The sequence below is a fragment of the Pogona vitticeps genome, chromosome 1, assembly GCF_051106095.1.
Source record: "Pogona vitticeps strain Pit_001003342236 chromosome 1, PviZW2.1, whole genome shotgun sequence".
In the NCBI taxonomy this organism is placed as follows: Eukaryota; Metazoa; Chordata; class Lepidosauria; order Squamata; family Agamidae; genus Pogona; species Pogona vitticeps.
This window is the reverse complement of record NC_135783.1, coordinates 73925946-73950657: the sequence shown is the minus strand read 5'-3', so window position 1 is coordinate 73950657 and position 24712 is coordinate 73925946. Positions and strand designations below refer to the sequence as shown.

General features: G+C 41.4%; 1 protein-coding gene across 1 annotated transcript in view; it reads left to right on the top strand.

The window, feature by feature from the left end:
- MTHFD1L (methylenetetrahydrofolate dehydrogenase (NADP+ dependent) 1 like) overlaps positions 1-24712 on the top strand; it is a 190607-nt gene that overhangs the window by 123872 nt on the left and 42023 nt on the right. Inside the window, exons 25-26 of the mRNA XM_072995277.2 lie at positions 12311-12418; positions 13403-13555. Coding sequence (XP_072851378.2) covers positions 12311-12418; positions 13403-13555 — 261 coding nt within the window. The remainder of the gene's footprint in view (positions 1-12310; positions 12419-13402; positions 13556-24712) is intronic.

Here is a 24712-nt window from a genome sequence, read left to right as displayed (position 1 = left end):
AGCACTCCTGGAGGCCTGAGTTGGTAGAGGCTTCAGCGTGCTCGCTACATTAATTGGTGTCCAGCGTGTGGGATACAAGTAAAGCCTTGGACTGGAAAGGTGCCCAGAGCAGAGAAGATCTTTAGTCAGGGAATCTGAGTGGACGAGTGGGTAACTTCCTAGGACTTTTCTCAAGGGGAGAAAGTCTAGTAGGAGGGCTCTGAAACTCAGATTGGGGTGGCTAAGATAGGGAGGCTCTGTGGAAACCATTTCTGGAGAGAGTTACCCAAAGCAGAATCTGTGGCAGGTTGGCTAGCTTGTCCTGAGTTCAAGGGAGAGCTCTGAGGGGACAAAGCGGAGGCCAAGGGCAGATAAGCTGAGGGGACTCAAAGTCAGCTAAACCTAGGATAGGGTGAAGCTGTGATTTTAAGTGGTTTTGGTGCCAGAGGCAGGGAAAGAAACTCTGTCTTTGGTGACAGGCCTAGCTGGTTGACAGAGGCCTAGACACTGTAGCTAGCTTATCAGTGGATGAGTGCTGGGGAAGCAGCAACTTTATAACACAGACTCTCACTGACAGGAAAGAAAGAAAAGTGTACTTTTAAATTGAGGCTTGAAAGTTGAATCAGAAGCCTGAGTAAAGGAACATGCCTTTAACCAGGGGAAAGAAAGCTGAGCGAATGCTTTGTGAAATGGCTGTTGGGTCAGATAAAGAAAATGGGGATTCTGGGGAAGAAATTACCTCAGATCAAGAGGGGGAGACCTCAAGAGGGGAAGACCCAATAGAATTCAGAAAGTGGAAATTGGAGCTAGAAATGAAGGCCAAAGCTGAGGAAAGACAAATGGCCTTGGAGAAAGAAAGAATGAGACAAAGAGAAATGGATAGGAATGCAGAATTGGAAAAAAAGAGAATGGCATTTGAAATCAGAAGGCTAAAGCTGGCAGCTCAGGCCAATAATAACAATAACAACGATGGCAGAGCCAACTCTGAGGAGAGACATTTATCAAAGGCAGACCTGAAAAGATTCCCAGTCTTTAGAAAAGGGGATTGCCCTGAATCATTTATGATGATGTTTGAGAGAGCATGTGAAGATTTTGAGGTAAGGGAATCTGAAAGAATGATAGTGCTGAGATCTCACATTAGTGGAGGCCTGGCCGAGATCTATGCTGAGATGCCTTTAGAATTAATTAAAAATTATGATGAGTCCAAAAAGTTAGTTTTTGCCAGGTATGAAGAAGAGTGAGCACTCCTGGAGGCCTGAGTTGGTAGAGGCTTCAGCGTGCTTGCTACAGCAACATGTTCACATGGCTGGGTGCATGCACTGCAAGAAGGTGCTCAAGTGTGGACAGGACTTGGGTCACCTCTCTAATAGTAACATTCTCAGCTACCTGAAGACTCAGTGCAGGGCGTGCACACTTTTTCTTTGACACAATCACTGGGCAGGTGTCAGAGGACATGGGGCAATCCTTTAGAAATGTTTTTCCTGTTTTTGTTTTTGTATTTTTTTAAAAATAAAAGTATGCATAGTTGATTCCAATGGAGTTCTGACATCTGGAAATTCTGAATTTTTAAAATTCCAGATTCCATATCTGAAGGACTGAAATTCTGATGTGTATTCTGAATCCGAGTTTAAGGTAAAGGGAGTTATTGATAAGAAGCTTGTCCTCATGATTTCCTTTTTGCCTCCAAACAAAGGAATGACTGCTTTTGGTGGCTGATATTTCTCACCATGGATGACGTGTATATAACTGTCACTTTTTTATCATCATAATTTGGGATGTAATCAAGGAGTAAATTCATGCATAATTTCAGTGGCTGACTGGCAGCTTGAATGAGCCTGTTTCAACGCTCTCGGTATACATGGGAAGAAGCAGATAAACAGTTCTCAGTCTCCAGCCTCAGTCAGGTTACGTGCTTTATAGTAAAACTTGAAGGGATCTGTTGTTCTTCAGAGTAGCACCAGAGCTACTGAGGCACAGGAAAATATGTCTGTAATTTGATTCTTGCCTGTCATGTTCAATATAAATGTACATCGACTGGTTCATGCTATAGTTTGCGTGGGACTCTCTCACTGGTAGAAATTCCCTGGTATTCTGCTTCAAATAAATTATGCAACATTGAAAAGCTCCCCACAGTTTCCTAAATTAAGGGATTAATAGTGAAAATATCTGTTGTTCATCTGTTTTAGACTTGCGTCAAACTCCATGAAGTAATAAGTAATAACTTTTGAGACTGTAGCTTTTCTATGTTTGGCATTCATGGTATGAACATTCTGAAAATATATACAAATAAGGCATCTTTTAACTTTGACTGTAGTGCATCCTGGCAAACTGGTCATATTCTCTCTCTCTCTCTCTCTCTCTCTCTCTCACTCACTCACTCACTCACTCTCTCTCTCTCTCTCTCACACACACACACACACACACACACACACACACACACACACACACACACACACACTTCTCAAGGGTCATGCACATATAAAAGTACATACAACTATTACATTTGGCATTAGAAAATATTACTAAAGAAATTGTAGTAGGAAACAACATAGGTCATAAATAACAAACAATCCTATACACCCCAATAAACAAAATAAAAACGCAAAAGTAAAACACAGTTCTGTAAACTATTGCTGCAAGCAGGGTAATTAACTCAAACTCAGATTCAATGCAGAACAGGAGACCACTAAGAACTATAATTGCTGGGCTGACACAAGGCAGAGCAGTGCAATTCTAGGACAAAGAGGTTGGGGGCTAAGAAACTTTGGGTTTCTCTGAGGGAAATTGAGAGAGAGGCATAATGGAGGGATTAAAGAGTACCAAAGCAATTCTGAGTAGTTTGTGGCTAAACTTTGCCTCTCTTGTGCTCTTCTCTCATACACAGGTAGTACCTGTTGGGGTTCTGTTCATCTTGTGCCTTGGCAAACTCCTTTGAAGGTTTTTGGCAAAGCCAGAGTGGGCCCTGGGCCCAAAGATCTCAACAAGAGGGACAGAATCCTAGCATGAGCCTGACACTGGTCCTTTCCACTGGATCACAGGGGAAAATGATGTGTTGAATGGCTGGGCTTCAGACTGAAAACTGGTTAAAAGGTAGAAGAAATATTTTCTTCCACTTGTGCACACAACAGACACAGAGGACGTAGAAGAGAAACTACATTTCTTGTGAAATGACACCACCCCCCCCCCAGAGGTCAGCTGCAGGTTTGTTTCCTTGGATCTTGTTAGATCCTTGGGAGTGTACCAACCCCGAGTATTGTTGAGGAAAGAAGAGCCTGACAAGGCCTCCAGGCTGATGGGTATGGATTGAGGGAACTGGGGTTTCAGCAGAAACTCAAAGTGATCTTCACCTCAGGATTTACCTCAGGTAAATGTTTTCAGTATGATTTCTGTTAAAGAAACAGCTGAGAAAATGAGAGCAAATGAATATCAAGAAGGCAGGAATAGAACCTCAGCAAATAACAAGAACAAAACAAAAAAAACAAGAGTCTAGTGTGCTCCAAAGGGAAGAATTGTCAACAATATCAACAATTGTGTCCGGTAAATAAAAGGGCAAATAAAATGTAACTAATGAGAGGTAGCCTTGTCTCTGTTGAAGGCCTACTAAAAAGACTCCCTTCCTGCCCTTGCAGGGTAGGTGCTGCTGGCCAAATGCAGAATACATTGCAATAGGGGAATGTGTGTCTTTGCCAGGATGGACTTGCATCATGAACCAATCCGTGGATTGCCTGAACTTTGAGAAGAACCTTTCTCCCAGCAATGCAAATTAGAATTGTTTTAGCTGATCACAGAATCCCAAAATTACAGAGCTGAAATGTCTCCAAGGGTCATGGAGTCCAAACTCCTGTATGAAATAGGAAATCCATAGCTAAAGCACCTTGATGAACAGTTTGCTGTCCATCAAATCAAACCTGAATTATCTCTGGAGGGGGGAAAAGGATGAAATGGAGGTTGCCCTGCTTTAGGCCCTTAATGAGAAGGTGAGATTCACTGTGAAATACAGTAATGCTGAGGAAGGTTCCAGCAGCAGGAAAAGAAGAAGACTAAATATGAGATGAATTTACTCCCTAAAGGAAGCCACAAGCTTGAGTTTACAAATGCTGAGGAGGGCAGTTGGGGACAGGATGTTTTGGAGATTAATCATTCATAGGGTCATCATAAATTTGAGGTGACTTGACAACAAACTTCCCAATCCATCCCAAAAAATATTTTCCAGAAAAATAGGGAGATATGAAGAAGCCAGGAGAGATGGAAGTGCAGTAGCAATACCTGGAAGACAAAGAGCTAGTGGTGGAAAAGGTTGCTTTTTAGAATCCACTTGTTTATAATAGTATCACCAGCAGATAGAAGGCAGAAACTGAGAGAGAGGAAGGAATTTAATTTTGAAAGACAGCTACACTGCATCAGAGAAGCCTCTTAGCACTAAACAGCACAATCAGGACAGGATTCCCAATAAATGTCATTAAATCTCATGGACTTCAGCGTAACAGGAAGAGACAAGCATTGGTACAAATGTTTTATCTGGAAGAACCAGGGGTTAGTTAGCATTGGACTTGATTATTGATAACCTTGTTTTAAAAGTGGGAGATGCTGGTCATTCTTCCAAAACAAAATACAAAGAGATTATCCATGTCTTTATGAGGACGTGAGGTATACTGTCATGTTGCAATCAGTACAGTCTGATTCCAATTACTGGGTCATATGTTTAGTAAAAGTTTGTGTTCTTTTAAATGAATTGGTCCATCGCCATTGCACACACTGTACCCTGTGATTTAGATTTAGAGATACAGTACTTTACAAATTAAACTGAAACAAGTTTCTTTTCTCAACTTGCAATATTTAAAGCCAACCAAAAGTCTTAACAATGTGATCCATTTGTAAATATTTGGAGCAGGGACATTCTCTTTGGCTTTGTTGCCATTACTTTCTCTGACATCTGTTGCTCAAACAAAGTATATGTCAAAAGCCTGAAACATACTGCAACCTCTTAAGCCAATAATAATCAGATTTGTCTTTCTGGAAAGGGTTGTTGTAGGTTGGAATTGATTTGATGATACATAATTGTTATTGTTATAAATTATGCAGATAAAATAAATTCGCAACCCATTCTTTATTTTTGCTCCTGTATTTTCCATCTGCTGGCCAGTGTTCAAAGCAAACAACCATTCGAGGCATTGAAAGCTTCCTTGTCACCATCAGAAATAAGGCTGAGCCTTTGGACTCTGTGGTTTCACCAGGTTTTCACTCACATGGTTTGTGTGTGTGTTGTGTGTGTTTTTGTGTGTGTTGTGTGTGTGTTTAACAGGACTAGAAACATGCTTATTTTAAAATGCAACATGAGATTTTCCAGAGCACTGCATTCAGTGCCTAGATGCAAATGTTACGCTTGTACCATGTCTTTGTAGTGTAGTCCTAACTATGAAAAGCACTTCTGGAAGCCTCTCAATGCTGTGACAGTAAAAGACCTTCCTGTTTAAATTAAATGTGTTTTTGGTAAAAAAAATATGAAATCTCTGAAAATATATTCTATATGCCCTCTATTGGATCTTGAATGAGAGGTTTTAATTTTATTTCTCTCTCTCTGATTATTTATGTTACTTTTGAAGTTCCTTTTGAATTTCCCTTACATTCAGAAGTCCATATAAATTCAGATATGGTCTTTTGAAGCTCAGGCAGTTGTGTCTATTTGAATAGCCTTTCTTCACACGTAGCTACATTTAGAATAGCATATCCCTATGGAGAAGACTTTATATATCCCCAGTGCATTGTAACTTGCATTAGTGATGTACACCCTTGATCATTGCCTCAAATCATGTGGAGACAATAAATTCTCCTCTTTGTCTTCTCTTGCTTGTGTACTCTGTTTCCTTTCCTGAAAACACAAATAGGAGACAGCATAAAAGCTTGTGAGAATTTGATTTCATGGGAGAAGATATCTCCTCCCATATGACTATCCTTCTAGAACTCATAGAATTTCTTACATTTTTGTTGCACCATTGTTTTTAAAAAATCCACTAGCTTTAAGAGTTTTGTTCTTCCTGAGAGGTTTTATTTCTTTTTCTTTCTTTTTTTGGAGCATCAGATAGGAATACTAACAGAAGAAAGGCTTCTCTGAAAAATACAGAAAATCATTCTCCCAACCTTGCTAGCACAGGGCTCTGCTTAGACAGTTTTATAGGTTGTTTCTTCTTTTGTCGTATGTTTAACCCATTTTATCAGCATGAAGTACTGTTCCATAACTGGAAACAGCAGGGGTATTTGTAGGTAACTGATAGCTTTGCAAGAAGGTGTCTTAAAATTTGATGTTGTTCAAATTGCTATCCTGGTCTATAGCAAAAGATCCTTGGGTCGCTTTCCCCATGGTGTTCCATGTTCAAAATTGTGCTCTGTGTGTAGAAATTACAGTTTGAATTATACAATGGCCAGACACTTTATAGTTATGGTTGATGAAAGATTTCCAAGTTTCCCCTCCCATAGAATTTTTCTTTCTGGCAACTTTTGGTAATTTGATGTGATCATTATCTTATTATCATCATTATTCACTGTTGTTCGTAATCATGCTAACTTCTTGCACCTTCCATTCTCCACCTGTACTTTTTATCAAAGGGACAGTGTAGTGTGGCCATGGTGGGTAGAAACTGGTAGAACTGATTCTGAATGTTTCCCAGAGGAAAACTTTGAACTGTACACCAACAGTCAGTGCGGTGTAGATTTGTTACTAACACCCTATTGTACAGAGGACCTGTCTCTTTAAGAGACAGGCTTAAATGATATTACTTCCTTATTTTCACATTGGTATAGTTTCTTTAGAGACTCAGCCTGGGCTGGCTAGAAAAAAGATGGTTTGCTTCATTTATTTACAATGTGACTTGTAAAAACTTATTACCTTTAATCGTTCAGTAAAGACAGAGAATCTTTCCCCAATGCAAATCCCTGTTTTTCAAAAACAGGAAAGTAACCAAAAGAGACTGGAGAGAACTTCTTTGGTTTCAAGACAAAACCTCGGGCTGAAGGTGCATCCTGGAAAGCAGAGAAAGTCAGAGCATGGATCATCCCAATCCCAACCTTACTCAAAATATGGGCACACAATGCAATTTTTTCCAACCTGAGAGGCTATTTTAACTGTTAATGAGAAACATAAAAGCTGACCAACCTCTTTTCATATGATTCTTTGTCTTAAAAAAAATCAGACTCAACAGATCTATAAATAAAGGACCAAACAGTGTCCCCTGACAGCTCTTCAGTTAGATTCCTGTCCTCCATAAAGAAGGATGCATGGGCATCCTAGCATGATGTCATGGATAGGGTAGGGATGGAAGAAGTAACATATTTCCTGAAATATCCCCCCCCCCCGTATATGCAAGAGGCACACAGTGGCAGATTGTGCAGGTAGATTGTGGATTATCATTGAATAATGAAGTTGAACGGGGCCTATAATGCCATTGAGTTCAACCCCATAAAGATTACACATGGTATAGTAATCAGTAAGACAAGCAGTTGTTCCTTGTAGTATGGAGTGCTGCTTTTCAAAACCCAAGCCAGCTGGGCTGCCATATTTTTCCATGGGCTAGTCCGTTCTTGTGTCCAGCTTCCCATTCCCACTTTCTACAGAAGTCAGCTGGCATTCTGTACTCACTGACCATGCTCCATCTTCATTTAACAGCTCTGGAAAAGAGGTGCTCCTAGATTTTTTTTTTTTTTTTTTTTTGGTATTTTTATCAACCTTGTGTTTTTCATCAACTCACCCACCCACTCCAGTCCTCTGGAGTCCCATTGGCCCTGATTTTGCTAGTATGTAACATAGACTCAAACCAGTAGGAAGCATTTGAGTAAACATTTCATCAACATTTTTCAATATTTAAGGAAGAGGCTACATAAAGTTGCTTTAGAGATGCTTAAATGTCTGTCTCTTGTTAGCAGTCTTCCATTGGTAACTTGTGATGTGCTAAATGTTTTATGCTGTAGACATTTTATGAAAATATCATTCAAGTGCAATCTCTCAGAGGAACATTTTAGACATCACTCATTCATAGGGTCTCCATAAGTCAAAAGAGACTTGACAATAGTACATAACAACAAAAACAACACTCTGAAGTGATTTCTTTGCCAGGATGTCAGTGTATTTCCCTTGTAGAAAAAGATTTTGTGCACTTTCTGAACTTTAGGATGACTTTGTTGAAGAAAGACCAGAAGAATATTTTCCTTTGTTATGATCATGCGTACATGGCTGTATCCAGAGGCCACTAAAAAGTTACATTAACGAGGATGTTTTGCATTTCTTCCTCTTTGTTAGCAATGGCAGCTGACATGGAAATATTATAACAAGAGTCACAAGAAGGGCCTAATTTTACAACATTGAATGCTGTTAATTAAAAGACTCATTGCTTTCAAGGTACTAGGAATTGCATCCAAGATATTCATGTGAACTGTCTCATTCATTAAATTTTGCAATAGCCTGATATCATGCAAGTGGTATTATTTTGTGTAATTTAATCCCAGCAGTTAAGACCACGACTTGTTAAAACAAAACAAAGCATAAAAACCCCTAATAGAATAGATTTAATTAAGCAATCTTCTATAAAAATCAAAGCTTAGAAATGTCTGTATTTGTCCTACTTTATTTTCTGAGACAGTCTTTTTTAATTGTTGTCATCCTTTTGCTACAAGTTGCTTGTTGTCCCCAGTGACACATGTAAGTTTCCAAGTCAGATCTGTAAAATCAAAACAGATCAGAGACTTCTCTTCTGCAGGAAGAATTATGTTAATCTCAATCTGTTAGTCCTTTGGTTATCTAGTCAATAAACAAATGTTAGGAAATGTCTGTGAGAAAGAATTATACCAGGATTTTTGGTTTTTATAGCATAGACTAGATTTTGTGCTGTACTATGTATACAAAAAGTTTCTATTCCATTTTGATTTTCAGTTTGAACTCTGAAATGGAGGGATATGGACTTATCCTAATAAGACTATCTTCCTGCCCCCCAATGATCAGATAAAATTGGACCAAGGCTTTTGTGAAGTTAAACCCCCTCAAGAGGGAGGACTCCAAACGCCACAACAAATAACCAGACACAAAATAATACTAATACTGCTCTCACAAATATAAGAGAGAAATCCTAAGAAAAATGAAGGTTGTAATCATTTCTACGCACACTTACTTGACAGTAAGGTCCACTGAACACAACAAAAGGGCAAGTCACTTCTGAATTAATTAAATAATTGGCTTGTTTATTTGTATACTGCCCATCTGACTTCCAAGGCCACTCATGAATGGACATTGCGCTTGTCAAAGTGCACATAATCAAGGGCTTTATTCATGAGAAACCCCCAAATCTCATATCCTATATCAGCTCCAAATGGATTTCAAAATTTTGTGCCAGTATGGGGCCCCAAATTCTGAGTTCTGAATTGTCACACATGATTGTTTGCTGAAATGTAATGTGAGTTCACACAACTCCTTCTCCCCGCCAATTGCCTAATCCTCTCCAAGCCTCTGCGAAAAATTCATGGTACTCATGTGCTATTACATGGCATACACTTCTTGTTATTTAGCCCTAGCTCAAGTGTGAAAATTATATATTGGGGAAGAGGAGATGAATACCAGAATCCCCTGTATCCTCTTGTGGTTGACCCATTGCAACTTTCTGTCTACACTATTTATGAATGCATTAAAACTGGCATGAAATTTTCAATTAGGTTTGAAAGGAATACAAGACTTGGAATTTATAGGTCCACAAACTGTAACTGCTTCCATTGTTAACATTGTAATCATTATAATGATTACTCACTTGTAAATATGATTCTTAAACTCATTTTCAGTAACTTGTGATAGATGATGCTAGTTCACCATGGAGTCCTATTATAGTTGGAAAGAATATGCTCTGTGTTTCAGTTTGGGGGGAAAAGGTTGCATGTAGAAGTAAATAAATAAATGCTAATTTTATATCAAGTGTGTGAATTTTGTACCCCACAGTCTTTTGTAGCAACTATGGCAGAAGAAGAAGTATGCACTATATGACATACGTGTTGGAATAAGTACTCTATTATTGTACAGTAACACAGCACCATTGTCGCAAGAACTGTAGCCAGTGTTTTGTACTAGTATATTAAAGATAAATACAAAAGAACGCAATAGGATGGGAGAAATGATCTGATGCTTCCAAGGGGTGTACATGAGTGTTCCCTTAAGTAATCTTGCTTCTTTGTTTTGAATGCACATATTTCAGCTTTAATGGAAAGTGTGTGTTTACCAGATTTCCTGCCCACCCCTCTCAGTTTGGTAAAAAGCAGCATGATAGTGGAGATTCTTCCTGAAAGGGATAATGATCAGGTTAAGCCCTGTCATTTTCCTGGAAAGCAATAAAGTATTATGTTTCTATGACACTTTTAATCTAAGGGACCTTGTCAGTACTTTAGAGGCGTAAGTGCAGCAATCAAAGCTGTGCTCCATAAGCCAGTCACAATTTGATCAATATGTTATTGATTATAAAGGCGTCCTGCTGTAAAATTCCCTTCTACTCTAAGGATCAGCCATTCACCACAGCTTCTCCTTAAACATGAAATGAAATGTAGTCGAGGTAGCTGCTTTACGCGGGAGAGCTTACTGTATTTTTCCATGTATAAAACACCCCCACTTTTCTAATCCAAAATTAAGAAATCTAAGTGGGGCTTAGCTAGTGTAGGGGGGGAAGGGATCAAAGCACTGCAGGATCACTTTGATCTCTGCTTTCTCCCTTCATGCTAAGCTCTGCAGGGCTTAGCAAAAGGGGGGAAGGGATCAAAGCCATCCCACAACTGCATAGTCGTTTTGATCCCTTTCCCCCTTATACATCCAAGGGATTGCTTTGATCATTTCCCCCCTCCTTTTGCGAAACCTTTTGGGACTTAGCAAGCAGAGGGGAAAGCAGGGATCAAAGCGATCCTGCAGCACTTTGATCCCTGCTTTTCCTTTTGCTGATGCTTAGCAAGTGGAATGGAAAGCAGGGATCAAAGCCCTGTAGGATCACTTTGATCCCTGCTTTCCCCTCCACTTGTTTTTGTGCTCTCCTCAGCTTGCTTCCATGTATAAGACGACCCTCAATTTTAGTCTAAAGATTATAGTCGTATACACAGAAAAATACAGTACTTGGGTTAGTTCTCACTTAGAAGGCAGCAGAAGGCAAGGATCTCTGTCTCTTGTGACCTCTTTTCCAAACAGGAAGATTCTGTCTTTTCATGTCTCTTCTACTTCTTCCTAGGATTCAGTGCAATTAATAAAAAGGCTTTAAAACAAAGCACTTGGCAGTAGCCACCCATCATTCTCATTTTCAAAAAATGCCCCTGGAGCCCATATAAAGCCCCAAGGCATACTCAGTGCAAACAAAATTGAGTGTGGGAGACTGGCATTTTTCTCTGATGTATCCTTCTTGGTCTCTTAGATTATTATTTTTTAAAATTAAAGATACGTGTTTAAAAACCAGGAGGGCAGGAAAGGAAACTGTCCTTGGGTGCATTGGTGCCAGCTGCAATCATATGAAGCCTCTGCAGATGTCTGAGCATAGCTTGAAAAACTCACTACCTCCCAGAATCCCATGCTGTATGGGACATTCTGGGAGTTGTTATCCAAAAAAGTGACTTTTCTTGCTCTCTGCAGAATTTTTTACTTCCGGACACTCTTACTTTAGTAAGACTGACTTGCAGAGCCTGCTTGAGCCTCATCAAGAGAGCTACAGCTACCTCCTATTTGCAAACATTTGGGAAGTTTATAGCACTCAACCAGGAGCTTAGGAAGACTCTTGAAGGCCATGGGGACTGTAGAGCTAATGCTGGATTACAACATTATCCGTGTGTCAGACCTACGGGTCCCATGAAGGGTATGAGGCTGGTGAAACAAAACGCTTGCTATAAGGTTTATAAATGGTTCAAAAGCACATAAGGAATTCCTGGCAGAATGCTTTTGATTTGAACCAGCTCTGAACCATTAGACATGTTAATGCCTTTGGCTACTGCAGAATATTTTTCCATAAGTGTCTGAGTAAACAAATCTGACCTCTGTAAATACACAGTTTATGTAAGAACTTCTGCATCAGAATATATGGTTTCCAGAGACACTTGAAATGTACAGTCTTAAGCCCTATTACCTTTGTCACAACTGTAACATTCCTCTTCATACCAAACTGAAAGCATGAGAAGTTACTTCACAGCAAGTGCTTTAATGATTATTGTCACTTTGCATTGTTTGGTCAGTGCTAAAGCTGCTCTGGAAAGCTGTCAAGCAAATTTGCAGCCTAAGAAAGAACTTCCAAGACTCTTGGCAATGTAGATTAACATTCTGTCATCCTCTTTGTTTCCCCAGCTTCCCATCACTGAAAAAATAAGAACCATAGCTCAGAAAATCTATGGAGCTCAGGATATAGAGCTGTCTCCTACAGCGGAATCGCAAATAACCCGTTACAGTCAACAGGTAAAAAACAACAGGATGCTTTGTGAAAGTCAGTCCTTATTATTTTAGTAATTCTTTATAAACAACAAGGAGATTTGTTGCATTTTTAAAACTTGACAAGTTTTGTGTAGTATAAGCTTTTGTGGACTCCAGCCACTGCTTCCGGTGTGGGGTGCAGCCCAAAGAAAGTTTGTGTCAGATAAAAATCATCAGTCTTTCAAATGCACCTTGTTTTTAGAGCAACAGAAGAGACAAATGTGGCAACTCAGTTCCTTAAGTTTGTTTGAATTTTAAATAGGGCCTTCTGTGTCCCAGAAATAAAAAGGTCAGTCCGTGCAGTTCACTGTGCGTAGAGCCTATGCACATATAGAAAATAATGTGTGAAGCATCAGGTACACATACAAAACCACAGTACAGGGCCAGTTAACCATTAAATAAAGTGAAGCATTGGTTTCAGATGGTAGGTGCTGGGAAGCACCATGGAAAGCCTCCTGAGCTCAATGCCTGTTTCCTCTGTTTAAGGGTAGAGTGACTTAGGCAGCACAATTTGTCATGGATCCCCTAAACCAGCTTGAGGGGTACTGAAGGACAGGATCCTGTTGCCAGTATTGTAGCAAGATTCAGCTACCAATCCAGAGGACTTCTGTATGTGGTAAAAGAGGCCATCTTATCTTTACCTCAGGCAGCAAAAGGTCTTCAGCTGGCCCTGCACTCATATGTATAATTGTTCCTCTTCCCCTCAACCCCCAGAAAGATGCATAAGCTCAATAATTAGTCCTATACAACAGCAGTTAATGTCAGTCATAGACTTTGCCTTTATTTCAGGGGTGGGCCATGTGTGGCCCCCTAAGGGCATTTTGGTGGTGCCCCCCCCCCAAAGCTTCCAGGCAGGTAGGCTTTAAAAACCCTTTTAAAAAGAGTTTCCTTCAGTATAGATCTTAAAATGACGAGTTTTGGTCACAAACATTGACAATAATCTGTTGCTTTTCATTTGTACTCTGTCAGGGATTTGGAAATTTGCCTATCTGTATGGCAAAAACTCACCTGTCCCTTTCTCACATGCCTGACTGGAAAGGGGTCCCCACTGGCTTCGTTCTGCCTATTAGTGACGTGAGGGCCAGTATCGGAGCCGGCTTTATATATCCATTGGTGGGAACAGTGAGTAGTATTTACTATGTATGAAATCTGCACTTTAGACCAGCCACTCTCTTTTTTTTGCCGCAGTCATGAATACAATATGAAAGAAATATACCATATTTTTCTGTCTATAAGATGCTACTTTTTTCCTAAAATTGTTACGCTAAAAATTGAGGGACGTCTTTTACACGGAAGTGAGCTGAGATAGCTGAGGAGAGAACAAAACAGCACATACCTTGCCTCTGTAAACAGACTTCCTTCAGCCATGAGACTTGGTTTCCTACAGTCAGAAGACTTAGCTTCCTCCAGTCACGAAACTGGAACTAATGTCAGCTGATCCTGAAGAAACCAATCAAAACACACCTCCTTGGAGGTGGAGCCTGCAGGCTCAGATTCAACAGAGACTTAAAATGTCAGATGTTTTGAGCCCAGAGGCTGAATCCTCAAAGCTAGGTTTTCTTAAATTTTTGGGTTGGAAAATTGCAGGGGTGTGTGTCTTATAAATGGAGACATGTTATAAATGGAAAAATATGGTAAGCCAAATCAGGATTGTATAAGTTGCATAATGAACCTTATAAGGTGGTGTGTGAACAGTTGTTTCCAGTCTTTAGTCACCTTCAAATGTGCCAGGGTCCCCATTGAGAATGGCTGCTTTAGACACTGGTATATGCTTAGTGAGAGTTAGTGTGGTGTAATGGATATAGTGATGGAGTAAAATATAGGAGATCTATGTTCAAATCCTCGCTTGGCCATGGAAGCTTATTGGGTGGTAGCAACCACTCTTCTATATACCTTAGAAATCCTACTAGGTCTTCATAAGGTGAATGGGCCTTGACATCACATAACACAACATATGTCTTATATATCTCCCCAGAGTGTAAATGACTCTGGGGAATCATCTGTTAGAAGTAGAGTAGAAATTCCTGAAGTAACGGAGAGCTAATGTAATAGAGTGTTGGACTATGATACAAGAAACCTGGGATAAAAACCCCATTTGGCCCTGAAACTCACTGAATAACTGTGAGTCCTTGATGCACTCAGTCTGGCCTACCTCACAGGGCTGTTGTGAGGATTAAATGGAGAGGAGCACATCGGCATAAGTTTATTGAATGAAAAGCAGGATATATATGTAACAAATAAATAAATAAATAAATAAATAAATGATCACACATCTCAAGTAGACATGGTCTAGAGGATCGGGGTATAAATTTAATAAATAAATATATAAATCTCTGCAACATTATCCACGAGAATATTCATTTACCTACAAGTTATACCAGCACATTTATTTAATCAAAATGTGATTAAAGAATAGTGAGTTTCATGAACCCAAAGAGGCTATGTTTCCTCAAATGGAAGTCCCCACCCCCAGTAATACTCTTTGGGAAGTTTTCAAGTTTGTCATAGTTCCTGGAAAATTACCCACATACACCCTGTATATCTCCTGAGGTTATGAAAATTTCTTATGTAGCCGTTCTAGAGATAGGACTCAAGAATTTACCCTCTGTGCCAGAAGAAAGTGTTCTTGTAGTATTAATTCATCATGCCAGCCTCCTAGAATGCAGTCTTCTTTGCTCACATTACCCACACATTGGGGAGTAACTGAAAGTATTTGTCTTATTGTTCAGCTTGACCAGTGAAAGGGCACAAGGAAGGAAGCGATTACTGACTTGATGTGTTTTTTTGAGTTCAGGAAATTCTGTCATGGGGACTCTTTGGCCTTGAAGCTTGCTTTCTATGTATATGATCAGGAAACATTCCTTTCACCACAAGTGCAGTAAACTGTTAGTATTTCCTAAGAGGGAGGTAATCCATAATGTGACTTCAGCCCTTTTGTGCTCTCTCGGGAAGCTGGTTAATGTCTTGTGGAATGTTATGAGTAAAGCTGAATGCTGAGTGACTTCATTGAAATCACAGAGATATTAGCCAAGTTTGAAAAGAATTAGTTACCATTTCAGCTCCAAGAGCCCTCAAGAATTATTTACTTGCTGTTCTAGCTGCAGTTTTTTAAAAAAGTAATTCCGATGTTATTGAAATTCATTAGAAGTATCTGTTTGTAAGTTGTTCCTTCCAAGCCTGGGGAATTATCCAGTGAGGCATGGTCTGCCTCTAGAGTGAACCATTGTTTTTCTTACAGATTGCAGAACTTCTGGGGGATATGAGAAATGGGACTATATACGTTTGCATATTCTTGTAATGTGTAATTTTAAAGTATCTTCAGATCATTGGAAATCATTTTAAATAAGGGATTGTCTTTATAAAATACAAGTAGTGCTGTATTAGAAAAACCTGGTTTTGAGAAGAAAAAAATTCAGGACTTTCCAGAGAATTAAATAATTAGTGGTATTTATTCTCTGAAAATAAGGCTTATTTCATTTGACTCTGACCAAGGACTATGCAGTATGTTCACAGGTGGACTATTGACATCATGGCTTGGCTATACACAGAGCAGGCAGGAAAGCTTGCTGAATGTGTTTAGGAAACTGGTGAGGTCATTGCTGAGTTTTGTTTGAGTGGAGAATTACTGGATTCTCTAGTGCTTGTGAACAGACTCATCTCCACCCAAAAGCTATTAAAATATTTGTACTTTCCCACACGTTAGTTCATCAGCCATAGTGATGGTGTTTAAGAATGCAACTTTGGATTCCTCCAGAGGCAGCGGTGATTAAGAGGCAATACATAGTTACATTTTTGAATTGAGATTAATATGATTTTATTGTGCCAGCATTTGAAGTCACTTTTATTAAGTTCTAGGTTTGGTTTGGTTTTAATTAAACAAATTAACTAACACCAGTATTCCTTTCCTAATCACGTCTCTGTGGAGGCACACTAATGAGTTAATCCACGCTTGCATGGAACAGCCTCAGAACTTTCTAGCTCAAGCACATGGTGCCGGGACCTCCCCCACGCTGGTTATAACTTTTCCCCCAGCACCGAGTTCCCTTTTCGACCACCGCTGTTGCAGCTTCATTTGGAACTTTGTATGATTAAATCAAACAATTAATATTACCTTTCCCTTTCTTCCTTGGACCTCCCTGGCTTAATTCCGGACTGTTGACCTTGCTTTGCAATCATGAGTTATCTGCAAAAAGAAAAAATGGATTAATTGTCGTGTTTATTACTTTGAGTTTACGGCCTCACTGGGCCTCTTCAAGAGGTGCAAGGTGTGCTCAAACAAAATTCCCCTCTCCGACAGACTTTCCCATTGTTTATTTTGCCTCAGGGAAGAACATCAGCCGGTTGCGTGCAACTTTTGCAAAAACATTACAAAACTGGCTCTAAAGTTGTCGTTCCAACGCCTTAAATCATTTCTTTGGGAGAAATCCCTTACACCATCTCAAACTGCCTCTATGGATTCCCCAAAAACTCTGCAACCATCTCCGGTAGCTTCGCCTGAGGTTTCAGTCCAAAAGGCGGTAAAAACGGCGGCCAAACCAAGATTGTCCTCGGGCTCGAGGTTGATGGCTGCGGGGTCGACACTGTTGCAATCTTCAACATCAAGTTCGAAGAAGAAAACCCTTAAGCCTGCTAAAGCTGCAGAAGTCTCGGCACTGAGGCTGGAGATATCCCAGCAACATTCAGTAAGCCTATGTCAGCCCTTTTTGCTGGCTCCGCCTCAGTATCGCGGATGGCACAATATCACACCTGAAGCTGAAGAAGGCTATTTTCCTCCGCCGCCTCCTCAACCTTGCAAGAGGTATCTGCCACCAGCTTCTGATACCATCGGAGATGCCAAGCGTTCTCGGCTGGCGTCTGTCCCAGAGGTGGGCCATGCAGGCTATGTTTACTCTGCAGTTGAACCTGAGCCAAGCTTGGCTTGAGCCTAAGTTGGAGAAGTCTTGTCCCCAGCTCCACTAGAGGAGACACCTTATTCCTCTTCCAATAATCAGAACTCTGACTCACAGGTGTCAGAGGGAGAAGAGGACTCACCAATTAATATTCTTACTCCTGTGTTGGATGTGGCAGACAACCACCCTCCTTTGCAATCAGAGGACTACTACTCCTACTCCTACCTCATACACCGAATAGCGAAAGTCCTTGAGCTTGATGTTGAGGTACCTGCAGTTAAGAAAACAAATAAGGTGTATGAAGACATCACTCAGGAACAAACTCCTCCAGTATGCCTTGGATTCATACCGTCCTTCTCTGAACTCATGAGAGAGTCATGGCTTAAACCTTCCACTTCCTATCAGATTCCGATGAGGATCGAGAATCTGTATAAGGTGTATAGAACTGATACAGATTGCCTCTTAAAGCACCTTCTTCTGAATTCTTTTGTTGTTGACAGCACACAAATCAGGGCCCGGAATCATTGTCCTACTTCTCTTTCTGACAAAGAAGGATGCAAGTTGGGTGTCCTAGACCACAGAATGAACTCTCTAGCCTCTTTTGTCCTCAGGGTGGCCAACTATTTGGCTGCCATGGGCGCTTACTACTGCCATTTGTGGAAAATTCAGGAAACGGCTCCTGAGGATGTGAGAGCCCAGGCCCTCTCGTATCATCAGGAGGCCATGGAACTCGCAAGACATGAGCACATTGCCGCCCGCCACACTTTAGAAGCGGCTTCCAAGCAGTTGGCCACTGCCATCTCTCTATGCTGTCATGCTTAGCTGTGCTCTGCTGGCATTTCAGGAGACACCAGGGCACGAATAGAGGACCTGCCATTTGATGCAGCAGGATTTTTTTGATGAAAAGACTGATGAAATATTTGACAACCTTCTGAAGCTCCAGAAGACAGTGCAGTCCTACTCTGTGCAGCAGTCTCGTCCAAGGCAAGTGGGCAGGCAGCAAAACTGCAGACAAGACTGCAAAAACAAGCAGTCTCTTTAATGCTGACAACTTCTCTATTGTTGACCTGTCAGTCCATTTGGCCCCTTTTTTGCACTTCTGGTATTCCATCAAATCTGACTCTTGGGTGTTATCTATCATAGCCACTGGCTACACTATAGGATTTGATACTCCCTTCCATCACAGGCCATTTCAAGTCCACCCCAGTCTCCCCGAAAATAGTATTTTGAAGATGCAATCTGTATTATGCTCCTTCTCCTCAGGTGCATGGATCCCTGCCCTCGAGGTCCAGCGACTCTTGGGGTTGATGGCATCCACCACAGCTGTGGTGCAACTTGCACGGCTGAAGATGCGGTGTCTTCAGGCCTGGTTCCTGTCACTCTTCTCAATGGCTCATGACCACCTGTCCACACTTTTGCAGGTTATGCCAGAGCTTGCTGCACAAAATCAAGATTGGTGGAGACTCCCTTCCAATTTGCTGGTAGGAAGACCTTTTGGCCTCTTGACTCCTATGGTCCAGGTCACTGCAGATGGCAGTCCAACAGGCTGGGCATTCATCTCGGCCGCCACATGGTTCATGGCCACTGGTCCTCGATGGAGCCTGGCCCTCATATCAACAAGCTTGAGCTCCTGGCTATTGCCAAGGCATTTTGAGCCTTTGAGCCCCTGCTCCACAGTTGAGTAATCCAAATGGTGTCAGAAAATACCACAGCAGTTTATTATATAAACAAACAGGGGGGCACTCACTCATTACACCCTCTGTTTCACACCATTGACGTCTGGGAATGGTGCTTTGTCCAGCACATATACCCAGTGGGTGTGCATGTAGCAGGCAAAGGTCCTTTGCAGACCATATAAGCAGGCTACATTCCTGCTCCCATGAATGGGCTCTAGACAATGCAGCCTTTCACCACCTTTGCCGCCGATGGGGAACTCTAGAACTAGATGTTTTCGCGTCCCAAACTAACAAGAAATGTACCAGGTATTGCTCACGAGCCAGCATTGGCCGCTAGGCCCTAGGGGATGCGTTTCTGATGCAGTGGTCATCTGGCTTCCTCTACATGTTCCCACCCATTCCCCTTCTTCAAAGGACCATCATAAGGATCCGACACAAAAATGCAGACATTATCCTTATAGCCCCATGGTGGCCTCGTCAGTCATGGTTCTCAGTTCTACTCTCCAGAACCTCAGAATACATCAGACTGAAGATGGTCCCTCACCTACTATCTCAGGACGAAGGATGGATATTTCCCCGACTGTAGCAGACGTGCTCAACTACTCCTATAAATGGAATGCATTCTGTAGATTTACATCAACACGTCACTTACCTTCCAGCCCAACATCTCTAGATGCACTTCTTCAATTTCTCCTCCACCTATTTCGACAAGGGCTTTCACACTCCACCTTAAAAGTCTACACAGCTGCTTAAAAGTCCACCAGCCTCCATCTTCTCAAGCACCCATGCTATTTAGACATCCTACTTTGAAGTTGTTGCTACGAGGGCTGAAAAATATGCTCCCTGCCTACAAACCCCTGATGCCACAGTGGTCGCTCCAATTAGTTCTTCGATGTCTCATGAGGCCTCTCTTTGAACCTTGGCTTCTGCTTCAATCTGCTTGTTGTCCTTCAAAACTGCAGTCCTCCTGGCAATAACCTCAGCATGGAGGGCTGGAGAACTAGCTGCATTGAGCGCAGACCCTCCATTCCATTTCACCCAGACCTTACCTTTCTCCCCAAGGTTTCATCTTCTTTCCCCTTGAATCAGGCAATTGTCCTTCCTGCTTTCTTTCCCTCACCAACCTCTCCACTAGAAAAGGCTCTACACTCCCTTGATGTCAAGTGATCTCTCTCATATTATATTCACCGCACGGCCACTTTCCGTACAACACAACAACTCTTTGTCACCTTTGCTGGCCCCTCTATGGGAGCACCAGCTTCCTCTCAGACCATCTTGAGATGGATTGTCCAAACCAGTGGTTCTTAACCTTGGGTTACTCAGGTGTTTTTGAACTGCAACTCCTAGAAACCCCAGCCAGCACAGCTGGTGGTGAAGGCTTCTTCACAAAAACACCTGAGTAACCCAAGGTTAAGAACCAATGGTCCAGACCATCCGCTTTGCCTGTGATTTAGTTGAGACTCCTCTTCCAGGCCCAGTCAGAGCTCACTCTACAAAAGCTGTAGCATCCTCGATAGCCTTTCTCCATGCGGAAGACATTGGAAACATCTGCCAAGCTGCCACATGGGCCACTCCGTCTACCTTCATCTCCCATTACCACCTAGATATCTGGGCCAAGGCTGAGGCTGCGGTGGGTCAAGCTGTCCTGGCTTCTGCACTTTCATGACATCCCTCCTCCGGGTAAGTCAGCTTGCTAGCCACCCATTAGTGTGCATTCACAGAGACCATGAAGAAGAAAAACAGGTTACCTACCTGTAACTCTGGTTCTTCGAGTGGTCATCTGTGAATTCACACTCCCCGGCCTTCCTCCCCCTGTCCATCACATGTGCCATTGGATGCTGTGCAGCTGTGGTCAGTTCCATGGAACTGAGGCACTCAGTGCCGGGGGCAAAGTTATAGCCAGCATGGGGGAGGTCCCGGCACCACGTGCTCAAGCTAGAAAGTTCTGAGCCTGATCCACGCAAGCACGGATTAACCCATTAGTGTGAATTCAAAGTTGACCACTCGAAGAACCAGAGTTACAGGTAGGTAACATTTTTTTCACTGGACTCCCATTTTCCGGGGTGGCCCTTAGAAGTAATTGAAAAAAAATGCATATCCCCAGTGGGGAGTTGTTGACGGTCATCCTGAATCACCATGCAGGACATGTATGAGGGGGTGCTGATAAGTATTGAGCCTTTCCCAGAAAAAAAATTGAGCTAGGAAGCTGTAACTGCCACACTATTCTGCATATTCCCCCAGGAAATCAGTGCACTTGCAACATCTGTCCTGCAGCTTCTTTTTGTTATTGTTTAGTCGTTTAGTCATGTCCAACTCTTCGTGACCACATGGACCAGAGCACGCCAGGCCCTCCTGTCTTCCACTGCCTCCCGGGTCAAATTCATATTGGTAGTTTCGATGACACTGTCCAACCATCTCATCCTCTGTCGTCCCCTTCTCCTCTTGCCTTCACACTTTCCTAACATCAGGGTCTTTTCCAGGGAGTCTTCTTCTCTCATGAGATGGCCAAAGTATTGGAGCCTCAGCTTCAGGATCTGTCCTTCCAGTGAGCACTCAGGGTTGATTTCCTTTAGAATGGGTACGTTTGTTCTCTTTGCAGTCCAAGGGACTCTCAAGAGCCTCCTCCAGTACCACAATACAAAAGCATCAATTCTTCGGTGGTCAGCTTTCTTTATGGTCCAGCTCTCGGTTCCAAACATCACTACAGGAAAAACCATAGCTTTGACTATGTGGACTTTTGTGAATTCTTCTTAAGCTTCTTAAGTCCCTGCAAATAAAATTCTTCCAACTGCTGGCGTAACCACTCATTTGCAGCATTAATTGCCTTCAAAACACTCCCAAATCGTTGTCCCCTTTGGGGTTTCTTGAGTTTGGAGAACAGATATTAGTCAGAAAGAGCCAGGTCAGGAGAATAGGGTGGACGGGGCATCACTTGAAAGCCTAAGGATGTCAGTTTTGCCATTGTTTCACCTGCAGTGTGTGCTGAGGCATTGTCATGCAACAGGATGACACCTTTGGAGAGCTTTCCTCGATGTTTTTCCTTGATGTTTTGCCTCAACTTCATCAATGTTGTAAGCCGCCTAGAGTGGTCCTATGTGATTCAGATAGGCGGGATATAAATTAAATAAATAATAAATAATTAAATAAATAATAATAATAATAATAAAGCACAGTAATATTTTGCATTGATGGTTGAACCCTGTTGGAGGTAGTCCACCAGCAGAACTCCCTTCATATCCCAAAAACTGTTGCCATTTGCTTCTGCATCGACCTTTGCACTCGGAACCTCTTTGGGTTTCTATTCAGGGTATGTCTCAGGATCATAACAGTAGAACCATGTCTCATCATCAGTTACCAGTTTGCCCAGGAAATCAAATGTTCCAAAACAGCCACTGATGACTCCAGACGTTTCCTCTTTTGTTCGGTTGTCAAAAGTTTGGGGATCCACTTTGCTGCCAGCTTTCTCATTTCCAAGTCATTGTGGATAATGGCACCAACTCTCTCATGTGATATTCTCAGATATATAGCAATACTTTTGGCTGATATTCGGTGGTCCTCCATGATCATGTCATGGATGGCTTTCATGTTTGCAGGCACAGAGACAGAAACAGGCCTTCCACTGGGTTTCTCGCTTTCAACACCAAAATGGCCAGTTTTAAAATTGACAACCCAATGTTTAACTGTTGCATATGAAGGGCCGCTATCACCCATAATTTGGACTTGAACATGAAAGATAAGTTAAAATCATAAGTAGTTGATTTTTGCACCATTGAATACAGACAAATTGGCCAATACACCCTGCAATTTATAGCTTCCTAGCTCAATTTTTTCTGGGTAAGGCGCTCAATACTTATCAGCACCCCCTCATATTTCCTCTCAGCAGTAAGATTCATTGGTTTCAGTGGAGCTTGCTCCCAGATAAGTAGGTATATAGGACTGTAATTTAATTCTCTACTTGTAGAGCATTGGGATTTTGTGGGTGTTTTTGTGCTTGTTTTATTTTGAAGGATAGGATATATTTAAAGAAATCAAGCGAGGGCTGTTTGTTTTGCCATCATGGATGTATAGAGTTAGAGATGGTCCCATGTTTCGAAGGAATTGTTTGGTAATCATTTCTTAATGATTTCCTTCCTTGGCTGATGGGCTTCAGTAGCAGACCCTGATTACATACACAGTTTTAGCTCCAACCGCATGTATTATTTCTTCGCCTCACCTTCTATATTGGCAGAATGGTAGTTATATATCTCCCTGCTGTTATTATGACTGTCCCACCTTTTATATCCTACCTTTCTCCCGTTATAGTTCTCTAAGCCACAGGCTTTCCAGGATAAACTCTCTTCCAGGTACTGACCACTGTGGATGGAGAGGTGGATTTATCCACAAAATCTCATGTTGGGACTTAATTGTTAGTCTTTAACTGTTAGAGCTGGAGATGACCTCATCTAGACCTACTTAGTAGCAGGCGGGGCTGTGCTATGTGTCCTTAGACTCTGGGGCATTCAAAATGGTGCTTAAGCAAAAGATGAAATATAAGTCCTAAATCTATGAACACCCAGTGAAATCAATGCTCCAGCAGCAGGAAAAAAGAAAATCCTGGTCATGGTGTGGCATGGGATGCCACACTGAGGGGGGCCAGAAACTTGACAACAAGAAATCAAACCTTCTTGATGGGGGCTCCTAATCTTTGGAACAAGCTTCTAATTGACGCTCACCAAGTTTCTTCCGCCCGGATATTCAGGAAATTAGTGAAGTCAGAATTATATAAAGCTGCCTTTAATAACTTATCCCATACGGTGTTGATATTAATTTTTATTTCTTGTGTTTTCTCTTTTTTTCTTGTTTTGATTTTAGATCTGAATCAGTGAATCCCCATACTGATTATGTTGTTTCATGAAGCATGTGGAGTTCTGAGTTTTATTTGGAAACTGCCCAGAGTAGTGTGTTCACTAAAGGAGCAGTATAAAAATCAAATAAATAAGAGAGAGAGAGCAAGGCAGTTTTTGCTGGTTCTTCCCTGCCAGTCCATGTTGTTCCTGAAAATTTACTTCAGAGAAATGTATGACCCTTTAGAATAGTGGGCAGGAGGTGGCTTAGGAAACTGAAACGATAAACCTAAACCTTCCATCCATATAGCATTAGCTAGGATCCCATCCATTGTACTGCATCCTCTTTGTTACACAATGAAATGGAAAACAATTGTCTGAACTCTCATCTGTGAACTGAAACATTCTTTTGAACACTACTGTGGCTTCTGAAGCAGTTTAGATGCTATTACTATTATACTATTAGCATTAAAGAATGCTTTGTACTGTTGTACTTACACCAGATGAACAAACACCATTTTCATTCATTTTAATTCATTAATTTTCAAGCAAATTCATTCTTATTTCTTTATGCATATCAGATTGTTGCATAATTTAAAATTCTGAATGCATAGGTTCCTCCACTTCTCAAAGTCTATCCTAGCAGAGACAGTGCCTGACTCCTTGAATATGGTGATGTTGTTTTTATTGCATTTGAAAGGATCAGGGCTTTCGATATTGTGGCCAGCCTCAGCCCAATAATCTTCCTTTTATAGGCTTGACTCCAACCAAAAGCATACTAGACCAGGTGGTTAAAGAATGAAAAAAAGACTGTTTATTACAGAGTAACAACTGATAAGGAAAACAAGAGATCAACATAAGCTTCTCTTGAGTTACAACCCAACTGCCAAA